Source organism: Batrachochytrium dendrobatidis (assembly GCF_000203795.2).
Source record: "Batrachochytrium dendrobatidis JAM81 unplaced genomic scaffold BATDEscaffold_1, whole genome shotgun sequence".
NCBI lineage: Eukaryota > Fungi > Chytridiomycota > Chytridiomycetes > Rhizophydiales > Batrachochytrium > Batrachochytrium dendrobatidis.
The window spans coordinates 205,034-220,190 of NW_006281099.1; the positions used below are offsets into that span (position 1 = coordinate 205,034).

Sequence of the window (15,157 nt, forward strand, 5' to 3'; positions counted from 1 at the left end):
ACTTTTTAAAGGTAATTGTTTTAAAGAGTGTAGCGTAAGCATTACTGAATGTCCAAGAATGCAATAGCTGTGCAACATTTATTGCTCAGTAGCAGAACAAAAATGATTCATGCTGCGGGCTATCATAGCATAAATGTAGACAGCGCCCATTGCTACGGCTTAGTAGCACAACAGAATAGATAAGCCGATCAAAGACTGAGAAGACCTAGTGGCACAAGATTAGAACCTATAGTCATCGAGACGCGATTGCCTAGACTGTATTGCACACTACTCTTGACTTTCAGCTGTTGCGTATTCACCACCGTATTCATTGAAAACGGAGTACTAAATAAGAGTCAACTAATGAACTTAGAAAACACAATGTTGTCCAGTGAATTGGCAACAATTATTTCATGAAACTGACTGTTTAGTTGGCTAGTCTTGTAATGATTGGCATGAAAGCACTTGCAGTCTTTGTTCTCTTGAACTAGAATGTATCTGTGATTTTAGGATACAATAAAGTAGAGTTTGACAATGTCAGAGCAGTCAAACCCAATATATGGATTACAGTAGATGGGGTTGGGTTCAAATGTGATGACCATACAATGTATGGCCATGTCAAATGAGTGCAATCTCAGTTCAATCTCACAGTTTGATTTTGTATCATATGATGACTGTTGTCTATTGAAGAAGCAGTCAATCTCCAATAGAAGAGCAAAACGAATGTTCGACTATTGTATATTTCAGAATAGATACAGGCTGTATTTCACGCGAATATGGCTGTAAACTCAGACGCTAAACAACCCGTAAGTTATATTACAAGGAATGCATAAACAGTCGTAGCCAAGTTGCAATCATCTTTTCGATTTTCATACACTATGAGCAAAGCTACTGCAATCCTTCTATTTCTCAGCTCGTCCACTGTGCTTGCACAAAAGGCATTTACTCTTGATGCAAGCTCAATAGCATCGTGGGTTCCTGAGCCAACTGATATTGCACCGATTCCTCCCAACTTTCCATTGTCCACTACCAAGCCAGTTCCCACTAGGATCCCTGTGCCCACATCCTCTCGAGTCTTGCCTCCTTTGACTTCCTCAACTCCTTCAACTTCCTTGACTTTCTCGACTTCTTTAGTCTCTTCGGCCACCGCAAGCGTAATCAACGCACCCAGCTCCAACAGTGCTGCTGTCTCGGTCCGATCTGTCACTGGTGCCATCACCAACTTTGCTACCCTTGGCAGCATTGCTGTATTCTTTCTTGCTGTTTTATAAATAGCTCTAATGGATTATCAGTCCATTTTATAAACTGGTTTAAAATAAAGGCTTTTTCATGATACAAGTCTTTTACATGTGTTCGCCAAGAAGGATAGCGATACAAGGAAACTCGAAAAGCAAATGCCAGATATTGTTTGAATGACAATATGAATGTTTGTAATAAAGCAACATCACGTGATTGGTTGGGTTTGTTATGGCTTATTCACGCACAACACATTTGTATTCATCTTGCAGTGACTATCTTGGAATATACAATAGTTGAATATTTGAATATTTGTTTTGCTTTCCTATTCAAGATTGGCAGTTTCAATAAACACAACGGTCATTATATGATACACAATCAAACTATGGCTCTAAACTGATATTGCCCTCCCTTGACATGGTCATACATTATGCAATCTTCAAGTTTAAAATCAGATATTGAAATCGGCTATTTTCAATGCAATTCTATACAAACCCCTGTACCCTAATCTCACAGATATGTTTGCGCTCTAGTTCAAGAAAGCAATGATTGCATGTATTGGGAATACAAGCGTTGCTTCCATGCCATATCCAATGTTTGGTTTGTAGAGAAAGATAATTGAACAAGTGTCAAGAATGTAGAATTTATTGAAGCAGAGATGTGAGCATTTGGTCAGCTTTCTATACAGAAATGAGCAAGACCAGTCAACTAAATAGTTTAAAAGACAATATTGTCCAGTAAGTTTGATGGCATCATTATTTCACGAGATTCGCTGTTTATTGTATTTTCGCGCGTTCTCATGTCTATTGGCACCACTGTAATTTCCTATAAATATGGACTGAAATCGTTTTTCTTTCCACCATAGTTTTCCCTTTTAGCGTCTTCACCTTTACCGAAGCCGCGAACTGACCAACTACTTTTCAACTTTCTTCTACTCTTTTTATTATGCGTGAGTGTATCTCTATCCATGTCGGCCAGGCCGGTGTTCAAATTGGTAATGCCTGCTGGGAGCTGTACTGTCTCGGTAAGTCTTTTGTAGAATGTAATAGATGGATATCTTATGTTGTCCGGCTATTGCTGCTATTGTCGGACATGATGGTGTTTTGGTCTGTGTTCGACCACCTTGCTGAATTTTGCCTGCCATGTCTTTAAACAGAGCACGGCATCCAGCCTGATGGTCAGATGCCCTCGGACAAGACCATTGGTGGTGGCGACGACTCCTTCAACACCTTCTTCTCTGAGACTGGTGCTGGAAAGCACGTTCCCCGTACTGTGTTTGTCGACCTTGAGCCAGTAAGTGTATCACTTTATTTTTATACAGCATCATGTCCACACGTACTGTCATGACAGGCATAAGATTCTACTGCCGCCGCCCCCTGTTTTGCATTGGGTTGGTTTTACCAATAACAGGCGGGGGAATATGAGCTGAACTATTATTGAATCTGATCACGTGAATGATGTTTGTTTTTTCACGTGGCCTTGCATTGTTGTCGCGTCGTGCTAACCATTACTGCTTGAATACTAGACTGTTGTTGATGAGGTCCGTACTGGCACTTATCGTCAGCTGTTCCATCCTGAGCAGCTGATTACCGGAAAGGAAGATGCTGCCAACAACTATGCTCGTGGTCACTACACCATTGGCAAGGAAATCGTAGATCTGGTTCTCGATCGTATCCGAAAACTTGCCGACAACTGTACTGGTCTGCAAGGTTTCCTTGTCTTCCACTCCTTTGGTGGTGGTACTGGTTCTGGTTTTGGTGCTCTGTTGCTCGAGCGTCTTTCTGTCGACTATGGCAAAAAGTCCAAGCTGGAGTTTTCCGTGTATCCCGCTCCTCAAGTGTCCACTGCTGTTGTTGAGCCCTACAACTCTATCCTGACCACTCACACCACCCTTGAGCACTCTGACTGTGCCTTCATGGTTGATAACGAAGCCATCTACGATATCTGTCGCCGCAACCTTGACATTGAGCGTCCCACTTATACCAATCTCAATCGTTTGATTGCTCAGGTTGTGTCGTCCATCACTGCTTCGCTTCGTTTTGATGGTTCTCTCAATGTCGATTTGACCGAGTTCCAGACCAACTTGGTTCCCTATCCCCGTATCCATTTCCCACTGGTTACCTATGCTCCCGTCATTTCCGCCGAGAAGGCTTATCACGAGCAACTTACTGTTGCCGAGATTACCTACTCGTGCTTCGAGCCTGCTAACCAGATGGTTAAATGTGATCCCCGTCACGGAAAATACATGGCTTGCTGTCTTCTTTACCGTGGTGATGTTGTCCCCAAGGACGTCAATGCTGCCATTGCCACCATCAAGACCAAGCGTACCATTCAGTTTGTTGATTGGTGTCCAACTGGTTTCAAGGTTGGTATCAACTACCAGCCACCTACTGTTGTTCCTGGTGGTGATCTTGCCAAGGTTCAGCGTGCTGTTTGCATGTTGTCCAACACCACCGCCATTGCCGAAGCATGGGCTCGTCTCGATCACAAGTTCGATCTCATGTACGCCAAGCGTGCCTTTGTTCACTGGTATGTTGGTGAAGGTATGGAAGAGGGTGAATTTTCCGAGGCTCGTGAGGATCTGGCTGCTCTTGAGAAGGACTACGAGGAGGTTGGTACCGACTCTGTTGAGGGTGAGGAAGAAGAGGCTGAGGAGTATTAGATGCTGCCACCTCAATGTTACCCGATTTTACAAATGAAGTTTTAATTCGTTCGTATCTGGTATTTGTTTTGCTATAAGCATGCATTCATGATCAACCATGCTCAAGATTGCAGTTTTGTTGGCCACTTTAGTGGCATGTTTACGATATTTATATTTCATTTTACCGGAATAGTGAACATCATGATAACGAATATTCTGGTGGATAATAGTCATCTATGCATTGCTGCCAGAAAAAGAATGCTACGACTAAAGGATGGGGGTGAACATTCCAAATCCTATCATCAACCTGATGCTGGGCTTTTAAGAACACTTGTTCTCAATTGGTACGATATTCACCAACGACGATTACCATGGAGGAAAGAGTGGGATGGCAGCAAAGCTCTGTGTAAAGACTGGCTGTCACAAAGGGCATATGAAGTGTGGGTCTCTGAGATCATGCTACAACAGACACAAGTAGTAACTGTTGTGCAGTACTATCAACGCTGGATGCATGCATGGCCTACTATTCATAGTCTGGCTGCTGCTAGTTTAGAGGTGTATCTGAAATATCAATCTTTTTTATTGCACAAGAGTATTTTATTCATTCCTCCATTCCTAACATCCATGTCTATCAACTACTTGAACATCCACCACAGGACGTCAATAAAATTTGGTCTGGATTGGGATACTATTCGCGAGCCAAACGACTCTATCAAGGTGCTCAGATCGTTGTATCCAAGTATGGAGGTCATCTACCAAGAACAGCTGAAGAGCTAGAGCAATGTATTCCTGGAATTGGCCCGTACACTGCTGGTGCTATTGCATCGATTGCATTCAATATCCCATCCCCTTTGGTCGATGGCAATGTAATTCGTGTTCTGTCCAGACTCTGTGCTTTTGGATCCGATCCAAAAGCAAGATCTTCGGTCAAGTGGTATTGGTAAAACTAACATTTGTCTCGATTTGACGATCTAATATAAATAGACTCATGTTTGAATCAATGTTTTATTTTGAAATACCATGATTAGGGAAACTGCTAAAGAGATTGTAGATCCACACATGCCTGGAAATTTCAACCAAGCGCTGATGGATCTAGGAGCAACTGTGTGCACACCAAAAGCACCACAATGCAATACATGCCCACTACAATCTCAATGCATGGCTTATATTGAACAAGAGCAATTCCAGCATATATCTGACACCACTACTCACGAATCACAAACGTATATCTCTGACCTCGATGACAAATCTCAAATTAAAGTGCACCAGACTAATCTCAAACCTAGCAAAGATTCGAGTCGTCGAGATATCCAAGATACACCATGTACTCATTGTCCTATGATCAGTGTTGCAAATATAGAAGACTGGCCCATCACTCGATACCCACTCAAAATAGAACGCAAACCACCACGACAACAACATTGTGCTGTTGTCGTGGTTGAGCGTCTACTCGAGTCGCAGGCCAATCAACTTTTGGTTTTGAAATCTCCAGAAACTGGTTTGTTGGCAGGACTATGGGATTTTCCAATGACAGTCATATCAGATATTGATCCCGCGACCTGTGATAATCCAATCATCACTTCAAAACCTCCTCCAGCCATTGTTTTGAAAAAAGCAATGAACCAGCGCATTCATGAAATACTTGGCAATGTCGAAATCATTTTACAACGTGATATGGGAACTGTTGGACATGTGTTTTCGCATATCAAGCGAACAATGCATGTACAGTATGTTCAGATTCGTAGCAATGATGCATGTGTACATTCCAGCACTGACGGTCAACAACCATCAAAAAGATCCAAGGTGGAAAAAATGTCTACTTCAAATGCAAGTGAAGATATTGCATGGTTGACCTTTCAAGAACTTGAATCGGGAAAACTAGGAACACCAGTCACTATGAAAAAAGTCTTGGCCGTATTTAAAAAAGCTTGTGCAGAGGGTCAACCATGTAAACCTCCCAAACTGAAAGCTGTAGACAAGAAATACAAAGTTGACAAGAGCTGCCCAATTATAGGTTCCACTAGAGTAACTAGGTCCACATCTAAATTAAATAAATAGTTTATTATCGAGTTTTGCTTTTGGAGAATTTTGATACCCAAGATATAACTCGACCATTACAGTCGTATTCACGTAAAATGAAACATTAAAATACATGATAAACTGTGATGTTTGGCTGGTTTAATCTTACTCGACAATACTGTTTTATGAACTCGTTGGTTCACTCATCGTTGTGCTTATTCTTGTACAAATATAATGAATGTCTACATTTTTGTTACAATACATTCCATATTCTTGACATCTTTTCAATTTCCAACCTTCCTTTCCTCCAACCAAACAATCGGTAATCATCATGGAAACAACAGTTGCATTCCTGAGATATGTTGAACTAAAGCGCAAACGCATCTGATATTAGAATAGAGTTTCAATAAAACAAGTAATCAATATCCAATAGCAACGAGTATGTAACGATTGTTTATTTCAGAGCAAAATAATCGGTCCAACATCAATACAAAAGTGTTTCATTTTATGTGAATACGGCTGTAATTAAACCACTCAATGAGTGCAAAAATACAAAAAATGCCTTCACCGCGGATTGAACGCGGGACATTTAGATCTTCAGTCTAACGCTCTCCCAGCTGAGCTATAAAGGCATGATTTTGTCAAGATCACACCCGGATAGCACCTAACGACATCTCTTTTATACCTCCCAGTTTACAATCCCACAATTGATAACAGATAACTATGTCCCTGAATTGCCGCGACCCAGAAAGTTCTATAAAAGGAGCCCCTTTTACCTCATTTATTCGATATCGTGTTAATAACGTTTAACCCAAATAAATCGTTTAGCACATCAATCTTGACTTTTACATAGAACTCCTGAACCCCTGTCGGCCTCGCAACACTTAACACAATCCCGAACCGAACTCTTGAACCGACACAATCCCGAACTGAATCTGAAACGAGCCCATCTCGAAAACCGAAAATTACGAACCAAAATGAATCCCGAGGATGCAGAGATAGCTTTAGTGCCTCGTTCTCGATTCTGAGGTCCTCGAACCCTTTCAATAGGAAGTTAATCTTTTCTGCATCCTCGGGATTCATTTTAGTTCGTAATTTTCGGTTTTCGAGATGGATTCGTTTCAGATTCAGTTCGGGATCGTGTTAAGTGTTGCGAGGCCGACGGGGATTCAGGAGTTCTATGTAAAAGTCAAGATTGATGTGCTAAACGATTTATTTGGGTTAAACGTTATTAACACGATATCGAATAAATGAGGTAAAAGGGGCTCCTTTTATAGGAGTTTCTGGGTCGCGGCAATTCAGGGACATAGTTATCCGTTATCAGTTGTGGGATTGTAATTTGGGAGGTATATAAGAGATGTCGTTAGGTGCTATCCGGGTGTGATCTTGACAATTTTCAAAAGCTTCAATTATTACAGATTCCTATTATCATATTTATACATAATAAACAACCGATACTACGAAATAACTAGTGTCGGTTTACTGGACAACATTTTGGGCAAGTATCAATGAGATCGATAAAGGTTTTAGTAGGGGCGTAATGGAATGGCTCGAGTTAATCTGATGAGTGATGTTTAAATTGAGATTTTATTGGCAGAAATCAAACAGTTTAATAAATACATGAACACTCAAGGTTGGAAACAGTAGCAAGGGACTACTCCTTCAAGACCATCCGTGTTGCATACAAGTGACCATCCATCACTATATAGTTCTTGAACTAGTAGCCGATCACCAGGCATAATATTTAATTCATCCGGTTCTCTAGGAATATGTGGATGCAGTACCAAATGGACACTATTCGGCATTGGAGGTATACCAACGACAGGATGATCAAAGTCACCATAAGAAGGCAAAGTTGTTTCTTTGGGCGACTCAGTGGCGACTGGATCTTGATTTACAACATTTTCCGAAGCAGCCAGCACAACCGATAAAAATGATGTTGATGATAGTGACGTGTCGGGTATAATTCCACTAATGCGATATTGGCCAGGTACTATACTGGATCGACTAGGGCGTCGATTGGTCATACCATGCATTTCAGAATGGTGCTCGCCAGTCAGTGGTGCATGTACTGCCAGGGACGATGTTCTCTGTGACTTTTTGGATTGAAATGCCATAAAGGGCATCAAGGTTTGAAACATGGCTGGAGATTGTTTGGATCCGTCAAAGGGTTTTCCAGACGCATCGTCTTGTGCTGGTTTCCATCTGCCTCGCATGTAGAGGATGATGCCCAATGCAATCATAACAGCTATGGCTACAAGCGAAGCTACCAATGCAATCATTTCACCCGATCGATCATGCGTAGATGCAGAACCAAACGATGCAACAGATGGACTTGTAGATGCAGTGGGTGACGGATCCTTTTGCTTGACTAAAGTATGACTAGGAGAAATTACAGATGAAAAGGAACGGGTAGCTACAGTACCGGTTTCAGGAATATTTGAAACAGTTTTGGTAATGTTCCAGCTTAAATCTGTTTCCTGTTTAACATTAAATACCGAAGCAATATTTCCAAGATTGTCATCATTGGTGCTTGTCCGAGCTATCCAAACATGATTCAGAAATGACTGCTGCGAGGATATACCATTCGCATCGATAACCTGGTATGCAATCTCGTAACAACTAAAGTTGACCCATGAAACGAGAATGGGGATATCAAGTAGATTCGTGATGGTGAGTTGAACTACTTTTGTAAAGGCAGGGATACTGCAACCAAACTGAGGTGTTTGGATTTGAATAGCAAGTTGCTGAGGAGTTGGTAGATGCGCTGACCAAGTCGAAAGTGAAGATAATTGAGGTGACGTATTTAGTGACTGTGTATACGCAACGCATGCAAATAGCACTGTAATTAGGAAAAAAGGAACCATAGTTGTTGATAGTCGAATAGGACGTGTGGTGAGTATATAGCGATAGCAGACAATTAGTTGATAATGAAGGCGTTGAGTTGATGGATACAAATGATAGGGGTTTAATCTGCAAGATCTAGTGGCTATATATGCCACTACTGCATTGTCGGAGTTTATCACCGCCGTATTCACATAAATGAAACACTAGGAATGCCAAAGTATAGTAAACATTGAATTCCATCAAGTGACTGATTTCAGTTTACTAAACACTATTGTTTTCTGGACTCTTTAGTTTACTGGTCTTCTCCGTACGATAGTTTAGAATATAATAAAGATGGTGTTGTATAGTTTGATTGGCAACAAAACAGCCGATTCAAACTTGCTGATCGTATAGCGTATGGTTATGTCAAAAGGTGGGTTCAGTTCAAAATTAAACTGGTTTTAAACTTTTCAAGTCAATGTCTAATAGAAAAGTGCAACGAATATTCCATTTCTATTCCAGGGCAAAATAGACTGCATGAGTGTTCCATTTATGTGAATCTGGCTCCGACTGCAAATTTAGCAAGTAATCGAGTATTATCAGAACTTAAAGTATGGTGTAGATTCAATCCACCAATAAAAGCGACAGTTTAAGAATGGTTTCAAGAGTTTATTGAAATTTACATTCCCTTTATAAAAATAAAACGTATACGGTTGCATCATGTATCGCAGGTTTCTTACACGTTTTTTATTGACTCGTTTTCCACACCATTCCATTCAGACGTGTCTGTCGGCTTATTAGCATCCAATATAGCTTGCTTTGCTCCAGTCCATGCGCCAGGTCCACTTAGTCGATACTGATGAGCATTCCAGCACCCAAACACAATTTTCCACCAAAAGAAAATATCGGAAAAAAATAGCAACCATAGATTAGGCGCCGCTCCAAACTGGCCAGCGATTTCGTCAAAATAGGTGCCAGCATCCACTTGAATTGTGTGTCTGGGTGATGTAACATATCTCTGACGAACCTGAGCGCGTTTTTTGTAAATATCCTCAAGTCGGATGTTGGCATTCGGAAGGTTTGAACACTGACCAGACCATGTACGAGCAATCCATCGTGACTGGAGTTCAGATCCAGGCATAATTGCACCTAATGGTTGAAAGAGACCCACAAACGCAATGCTGTCATAGTGCACAGGCCATACCAGCTTGTATAGATCCACTACATTTGAACCTGGATTATTCAAGCCAACAATTTTTTCCGCATCTAGAAAGGGATACCCAATCTCATATCCGGTACAAAATATGACCGTATCAACGGGGACAGACGATTTATCCTCAAATTCGACCATCTGTCTATCTGCCAGTCTGTAAAATCTTTTAACGTTGGGCTTCATTACTATGGTTCCAGTACTAATGCGACCAGGAAGCTCACTGCTAATGGTTGGATGGGCAGAAAACGGCTCGTGTTTTGGAAAAAGTCCAAACTGGGCAATATCCCCAAGCTGTACCCAAGTGGTAAACCTAACCAATATGTTACGAATAAAAATGGGTAGCATGGTATAGAATCTGCTTACGGTCTGATCCAAAGGACGTCCGTTGAGAGAAAATCTGGACATGAGCCATGCACTGCGCCTGGAAGAAACATACGCCTGCTTTGCATGATAGCTTAGCTCAACAGCAACATCAACAGCACTGTTACCGAGTCCAACTACCAAACATTGGCGATCTTTAAATGGGTTTGCTCTGAATATATTTTTGTGAGCTTGATTAGCTTAACCGATTGACATTCAACACATTTGAAAAGTTGATACAAAAGTAAACTTACTCTCTGTAGTAGTGCGAATGCATCATTTCCCCTTTAAACTCGTTCATGCCAGGAAACTCGGGCATTTTTGGTTTCCAGTGGTGTCCAGATGCAATAATCACCTTGTCGAATACGGCAGTAAGTTGATTCCCATCTTGCATATACTCCACTCGCCATTGCCCATTGTATGGTTTAGAAGCTTGCAGATCGTTGGTTGTAGACTTGAGTGGATCAATGGCTGTTACTTGGGTATTGAACTCGATGTGGTTGATCAAATCAAATTTTTCAGCATACATATGGTAGTACTTGACGACGGATTTGTTGTGTAGATAAATTGGCCAATGATGGGGGATAGGAAAGTCGCTAAATGCCATCTGCAAACATACATCACTATTTTTAGATTCGTTCAAATGTTCCATTTACAACCGTATTCATGTAAAATGAAGTACTAGACAAGGGTGTCTACATAATAAACACCCAGTTTCATAAAACGATTGGTTCCATCAAAGGCAGTCATTGCAAAATGAAGTTACATAAATACGGCTTTAAAACAAATACAAGTTACCATTTGCTTGCTAGTATCAATCACAGTATTTTTGTATACAGACGAATGCACTTTTTGGTTGGGTTGAACGGGCTCATATTGCCATAATCCACCCAAATTGGCAAGTGCTTCATAGCAGACGACGTTGGAGAAACCTTCAGCCAAACACTCTTTAAGAGCAACCAGACCAGAGGATCCAGCACCAATAACCAACACTCTCTGATCAAGCAGTGACTGTGTCATGTATGGATCTGTATGATATGATGAGTAAACCCTGATATCAAAATCAAGTTTTGATTAGCGTATTAAGGGTGACTAAAATCCAGAGTTTAGCATAATTCTATATAATCGCATTCAATCCAGAGCAGTTTCTAATAAAAGTGATATACAGCCATATTCACGCAACATGAAATTTCGATTTATTTTGCAGTCACTGCCTTGCAAGATCAATGCAGTCGTTAAATGTTCGCTGGTTTTCTACTAGATTGACTTTCAATAGATATTTGAATCTTTTTTGAACCCAGATATTGGACTCGACTATTTTCAATACAACTCTATTTTAAAACTCATACGTTTGAAATCTAGTCCAACAGAGCAAGACTGCACGTCTTTGGAATACAACTATACATGCCAATCACACAATATTTTAATGTTCATTTTGAAGAGTTGATTAAAACAAGCGAGATTTACTGCAGCTGCGAATATTCGCTTAGTTCTTGGTTGTATTTTACGCGAATACGACTGTAACAATCCTATCCACTCCACTCCACCAACTGTATCTATCAGCACTCCAAACCCTGAACTCGAAAGTTTAGTATTGTATAATCATGAACCTCTTTAAGCGAGCCCCATCAGCACAGCTGGGAGAAAATCTTCCTCATTTGGATGTTCATGCATCTCCTGCAAATAGCCCATTGTCCATGGAGCAACAGCCTTTACTCAATCCATCATTGCAACCTCATTCTCCACATAGTCCTGCTGCTGCTTCTATTATGCTGCAGACTGCTGAAAACATTCTCCCTCGACCGTCTGCATTCACTTTTCCTCATACCGAGGTTTTAAGTATGCGAGGGTCGGTGATCCCAAGTATTTCTCCCCTGTGTATTGCTTTGACCTTGTGGGCAGCATTGTGTTCGTATGTGTATATTGTCATGGGTATCAGGGAGATTTCTATTCCAAACCAGTTGATTGGAATCTTATCGGTAATTTTTCGTCATCATAATCTCCAGTAGCTTATTTTTGCCATACAGACTTAACTTGTTTTTACCATTGTAAATGCTAGGTTGTTATGGGTCTGCTTCTAGTGTTTCGTACCAACACTGCCTATGATAGGCAAGTTGATGGATTTAGTTTTAGCCTTGCTCAATGGTATCTAATTTCAGTGTTTGATGCAACGCTGTGATTAGGTTCTGGGAAGGTCGCAGGATGTGGGGCAATATGATCACTCATCTTCGTAATCTGAGTCGTCTTATTACAATTAGTGTGCACGGACCAGACACGCCATGTACACGGCTCAAGAAACATGCTGCTACAAATCTACTGTTGGCTTTTGCAGTGGCCACAAAGCATCATCTGCGGGATGAGCATGGAGTGTACTACGAAGACCTGCATCATTTGCTTGTGCATATTCCAGAGTATGCTCCAGGTGCAGCACATCCAACTGTTGTTAATCTTCCATTGGAGATATCTCGTCAGATTTCATTGTTTGTGCAGTTTTCCAAAACATCCGATTGGACAGATGTGCCTACTGCGAATGCTATGCAAGCCGCCATAGCAGGTCTGCTGGATTGTTTAGGAAACTTGGAGCGTATTGGAAATTCTCCCATTCCTATGGCGTATCTGATTCATCTCAAGCAAACACTGTTTCTGTATCTTTTATCTTTACCATTTCAGCTTGTCAGCACAATGGGATGGTCAACTGTGGTAGCAGTAGCGGCAGCGTCGTTTACTCTGTTGGGAATTGAAGCTATTGGTGGAGAAATTGAAAATCCATTTGGATATGACAATAACGATCTCAAGCTTGACAAGTTTTGTGTGGAAATCAAGCGGGAGCTAAGAGAGATGATTATTCGTGCTCCAGCTGCCCACAATCAGGATATTCCGAATTGGACACGACCAGTGGATCTCGAGGATAGGAGATCGTTTGTAGCTTCGGATTGATACGGTTCAAGACTGATTAAACATGTTTTACAGCCGTATTAGTGTAAAATGGAACTTATTTCATGTAGATATACAGTAAATGGGAGATTACTAATCAAGCCATTGTGATATTTATGAATTGAACGGATAGTCAGAATAGACAGTCAAAGAGTGTTTTTGTCAGAATTGATCGAACCCATATATAGAGCAATGGTACAAACCCAACATTCAGTCTTTGATATTAACGGGTTCAAGCTCATCGCCACAAGTGAATTATGTTATTCAACCGAGGCGTTGCTGGATTTTCGGAGTTGAAAAAATGTTTCAAATAAATGTAGTAGCCACACATCCACACTAATCCTGACAAGTTAGGATTGATCTATAAGTAGGTTTTTGTATTCTACTGAGCTACCAACCCTGTATTCTAAACCATGTCGGCGTCCACTGTCAAGTCGTCTGAAATTGTTCTTTTAGAGGTACCAAGCACAAGCACAACCACACTCCACCCTCGACAGTCTTCTATTAGCAAACACTATGGAGAATCCACTGTCAACCAAAAGGAACTTTCATCACCAAGAGCTTCCACTGATCTTGAACGAGGTGAAAGTGTTTTGCGAGAAACCAGCACGCACATCAGCAACACTCAGCAGTATGGCCACAAGGAACTTTTTGCTATCAAGGCATCTGTTGTTCCTAAAATTCTTTTTCCTACATTGATTCTTGGTGCATGGGCTTCATGGTGGTCAGCAGCATATATGGTTCTTGGATGGAAAAGTGTTGGTGTACAGAATCAACTAATTGGTATCATTTCAGTTGTAATGGGTCTGCTACTGGTCTTTAGGACCAACACCGCATACGACCGGTGAGTTGAGTTTCTAGTGTGAATAGTTTCCCAATCCAGATTCAACATGTCTTGTGTAGTTGTTTGAAATTGTCTTGGTGCATTCGATGTTTATGCAATTATGTAACCATCAATCAGCACTATTTTTTCTAATGGTTTGGTGGCTTATTGCTTAGATTCTGGGAAGCTCGTCGATTATGGGGCACTCTCTTTTCGCACACTCGTAATCTTACTCGTCTTATATGGGTGCACTGCGCTGCATCTGAAGAGAAGGATCTCATCAATAAGTTTAGTGTCACTAACCTGATCTTGGCCTTTGCAGTGGCTGTTAAGCATCATCTGCGTGAAGAAAGTGGCTACAAATACGACGATCTGCATAATCTGTTGATCCATTTACCCGATTACCGTCCTGGTGCTTTCCATCCTAAAGTGGCCAACTTACCATTGTTAATTACTCATCATATTGCGTCCTATACCACATTTGTTCGTAAAAATGGTATGTAACCCCGAGATCTTTTTAAAATCTACAATGCACTCTTGGAGTTTAATGTGTTGTTGAAACTCAATTTTTTACTGTGTTTATAGATAAGGTGGATATTCCATCCTTTGCGGCCATGGTTGCTTCTGTCTCAGGCATGGTTGATTGTCTTAGCAACTTTGAACGTATTCGAAACTGTCCTATTCCTCTAGCCTATTCGATCCATCTCAAACAAACACTTTTCGTGTATCTTCTTTCACTTCCCTTTCAGTTGGTGATCTCCATGGGATGGGCCACTATCCCCCTTGTATTCATTGCATCCTTTACTCTGCTGGGTATTGAGGCTATTGGAGGTGAGATTGAGAATCCATTCGGATACGATCCCAACGATCTGCGTGTTGACGAGTTTTGCAATGAAATCCGTACGGAACTGGCACTATTCAAGGACCATCCAATCGGTGTTAGTCCTACCCAGTGGGAAACACCGGTAGATATCACTGCTCCAGAGTATTCGACATTTATCAAGATTAATCAATTTCGTACTGGATCTCGCAAGGCTGAATAAATCACATTTGTTGAAAGATACTTTTAGCCGTGAGTTGAATTTTATTGAGATTTTCCTGTGGGTATGCAGGGTCTTGTAGTATT

General features: G+C 41.1%; 7 protein-coding genes across 7 annotated transcripts; 4 read left to right on the plus strand and 3 right to left on the minus strand.

The window, feature by feature from the left end:
- Positions 1–485: 485 nt before the first annotated feature.
- BATDEDRAFT_21196 (uncharacterized protein) lies at positions 486–1,222 on the minus strand (the record flags this gene model as incomplete). The annotated part of the gene is made up of 2 exons (XM_006675162.1): positions 486–710; positions 800–1,222. The coding sequence occupies 2 exons, from the start codon at positions 1,220–1,222 to the stop codon at positions 486–488; spliced, it is 648 nt and encodes a 215-aa protein (XP_006675225.1).
- An 869-nt stretch (positions 1,223–2,091) lies between these two features.
- Positions 2,092–3,938, plus strand: BATDEDRAFT_36334 (tubulin, alpha, ubiquitous). The gene is made up of 3 exons (XM_006675769.1): positions 2,092–2,239; positions 2,372–2,508; positions 2,741–3,938. The coding sequence occupies exons 1-3, from the start codon at positions 2,161–2,163 to the stop codon at positions 3,875–3,877; spliced, it is 1,353 nt and encodes a 450-aa protein (XP_006675832.1). The 5' UTR covers positions 2,092–2,160; the 3' UTR covers positions 3,878–3,938.
- Positions 3,939–4,114: 176 nt separating this feature from the next.
- On the plus strand, positions 4,115–5,383 carry BATDEDRAFT_8659 (uncharacterized protein; the record flags this gene model as incomplete). Its single annotated transcript, XM_006674971.1, has 4 exons — positions 4,115–4,411; positions 4,513–4,787; positions 4,885–5,079; positions 5,155–5,383. Coding segments are annotated over 4 exons (996 nt in total), but the record flags the coding sequence as incomplete, so codon positions are not given.
- Positions 5,384–7,503: 2,120 nt separating this feature from the next.
- On the minus strand, positions 7,504–8,742 carry BATDEDRAFT_21198 (uncharacterized protein; the record flags this gene model as incomplete). Its single annotated transcript, XM_006675163.1, has 1 exon — positions 7,504–8,742. One exon carries the CDS (start codon positions 8,740–8,742, stop codon positions 7,504–7,506), a length of 1,239 nt encoding a protein of 412 aa, XP_006675226.1.
- A 767-nt stretch (positions 8,743–9,509) lies between these two features.
- Positions 9,510–11,273, minus strand: BATDEDRAFT_1833 (uncharacterized protein; the record flags this gene model as incomplete). The annotated part of the gene is made up of 3 exons (XM_006674822.1): positions 9,510–10,446; positions 10,529–10,881; positions 11,073–11,273. Coding segments are annotated over 3 exons (1,491 nt in total), but the record flags the coding sequence as incomplete, so codon positions are not given.
- A 605-nt stretch (positions 11,274–11,878) lies between these two features.
- On the plus strand, positions 11,879–13,211 carry BATDEDRAFT_85673 (uncharacterized protein; the record flags this gene model as incomplete). The annotated part of the gene is made up of 3 exons (XM_006675858.1): positions 11,879–12,253; positions 12,334–12,419; positions 12,458–13,211. The coding sequence occupies 3 exons, from the start codon at positions 11,879–11,881 to the stop codon at positions 13,209–13,211; spliced, it is 1,215 nt and encodes a 404-aa protein (XP_006675921.1).
- A 380-nt stretch (positions 13,212–13,591) lies between these two features.
- Positions 13,592–15,087, plus strand: BATDEDRAFT_32596 (uncharacterized protein). Its single transcript, XM_006675595.1, has 3 exons — positions 13,592–14,052; positions 14,208–14,527; positions 14,617–15,087. Exons 1-3 carry the CDS (start codon positions 13,622–13,624, stop codon positions 15,072–15,074), a joined length of 1,209 nt encoding a protein of 402 aa, XP_006675658.1. The 5' UTR covers positions 13,592–13,621; the 3' UTR covers positions 15,075–15,087.
- Positions 15,088–15,157: the final 70 nt, after the last annotated feature.

Excerpts from the sequence above, each read along its gene's own strand:
- BATDEDRAFT_36334 (XM_006675769.1), top strand. The coding sequence starts at position 2,161 with ATGCGTGAGTGTATCTCTATCCATGTCGGCCAGGCCGGTGTTCAAATT. Across the intron at positions 2,240-2,371 it reads CTGGGAGCTGTACTGTCTCG|AGCACGGCATCCAGCCTGAT; the intron begins GTAAGTCTTTTG and ends GTCTTTAAACAG. Across the intron at positions 2,509-2,740 it reads TGTTTGTCGACCTTGAGCCA|ACTGTTGTTGATGAGGTCCG; the intron begins GTAAGTGTATCA and ends CTTGAATACTAG.
- BATDEDRAFT_32596 (XM_006675595.1), top strand. The coding sequence starts at position 13,622 with ATGTCGGCGTCCACTGTCAAGTCGTCTGAAATTGTTCTTTTAGAGGTA. Across the intron at positions 14,053-14,207 it reads ACCAACACCGCATACGACCG|ATTCTGGGAAGCTCGTCGAT; the intron begins GTGAGTTGAGTT and ends CTTATTGCTTAG. Across the intron at positions 14,528-14,616 it reads CACATTTGTTCGTAAAAATG|ATAAGGTGGATATTCCATCC; the intron begins GTATGTAACCCC and ends CTGTGTTTATAG.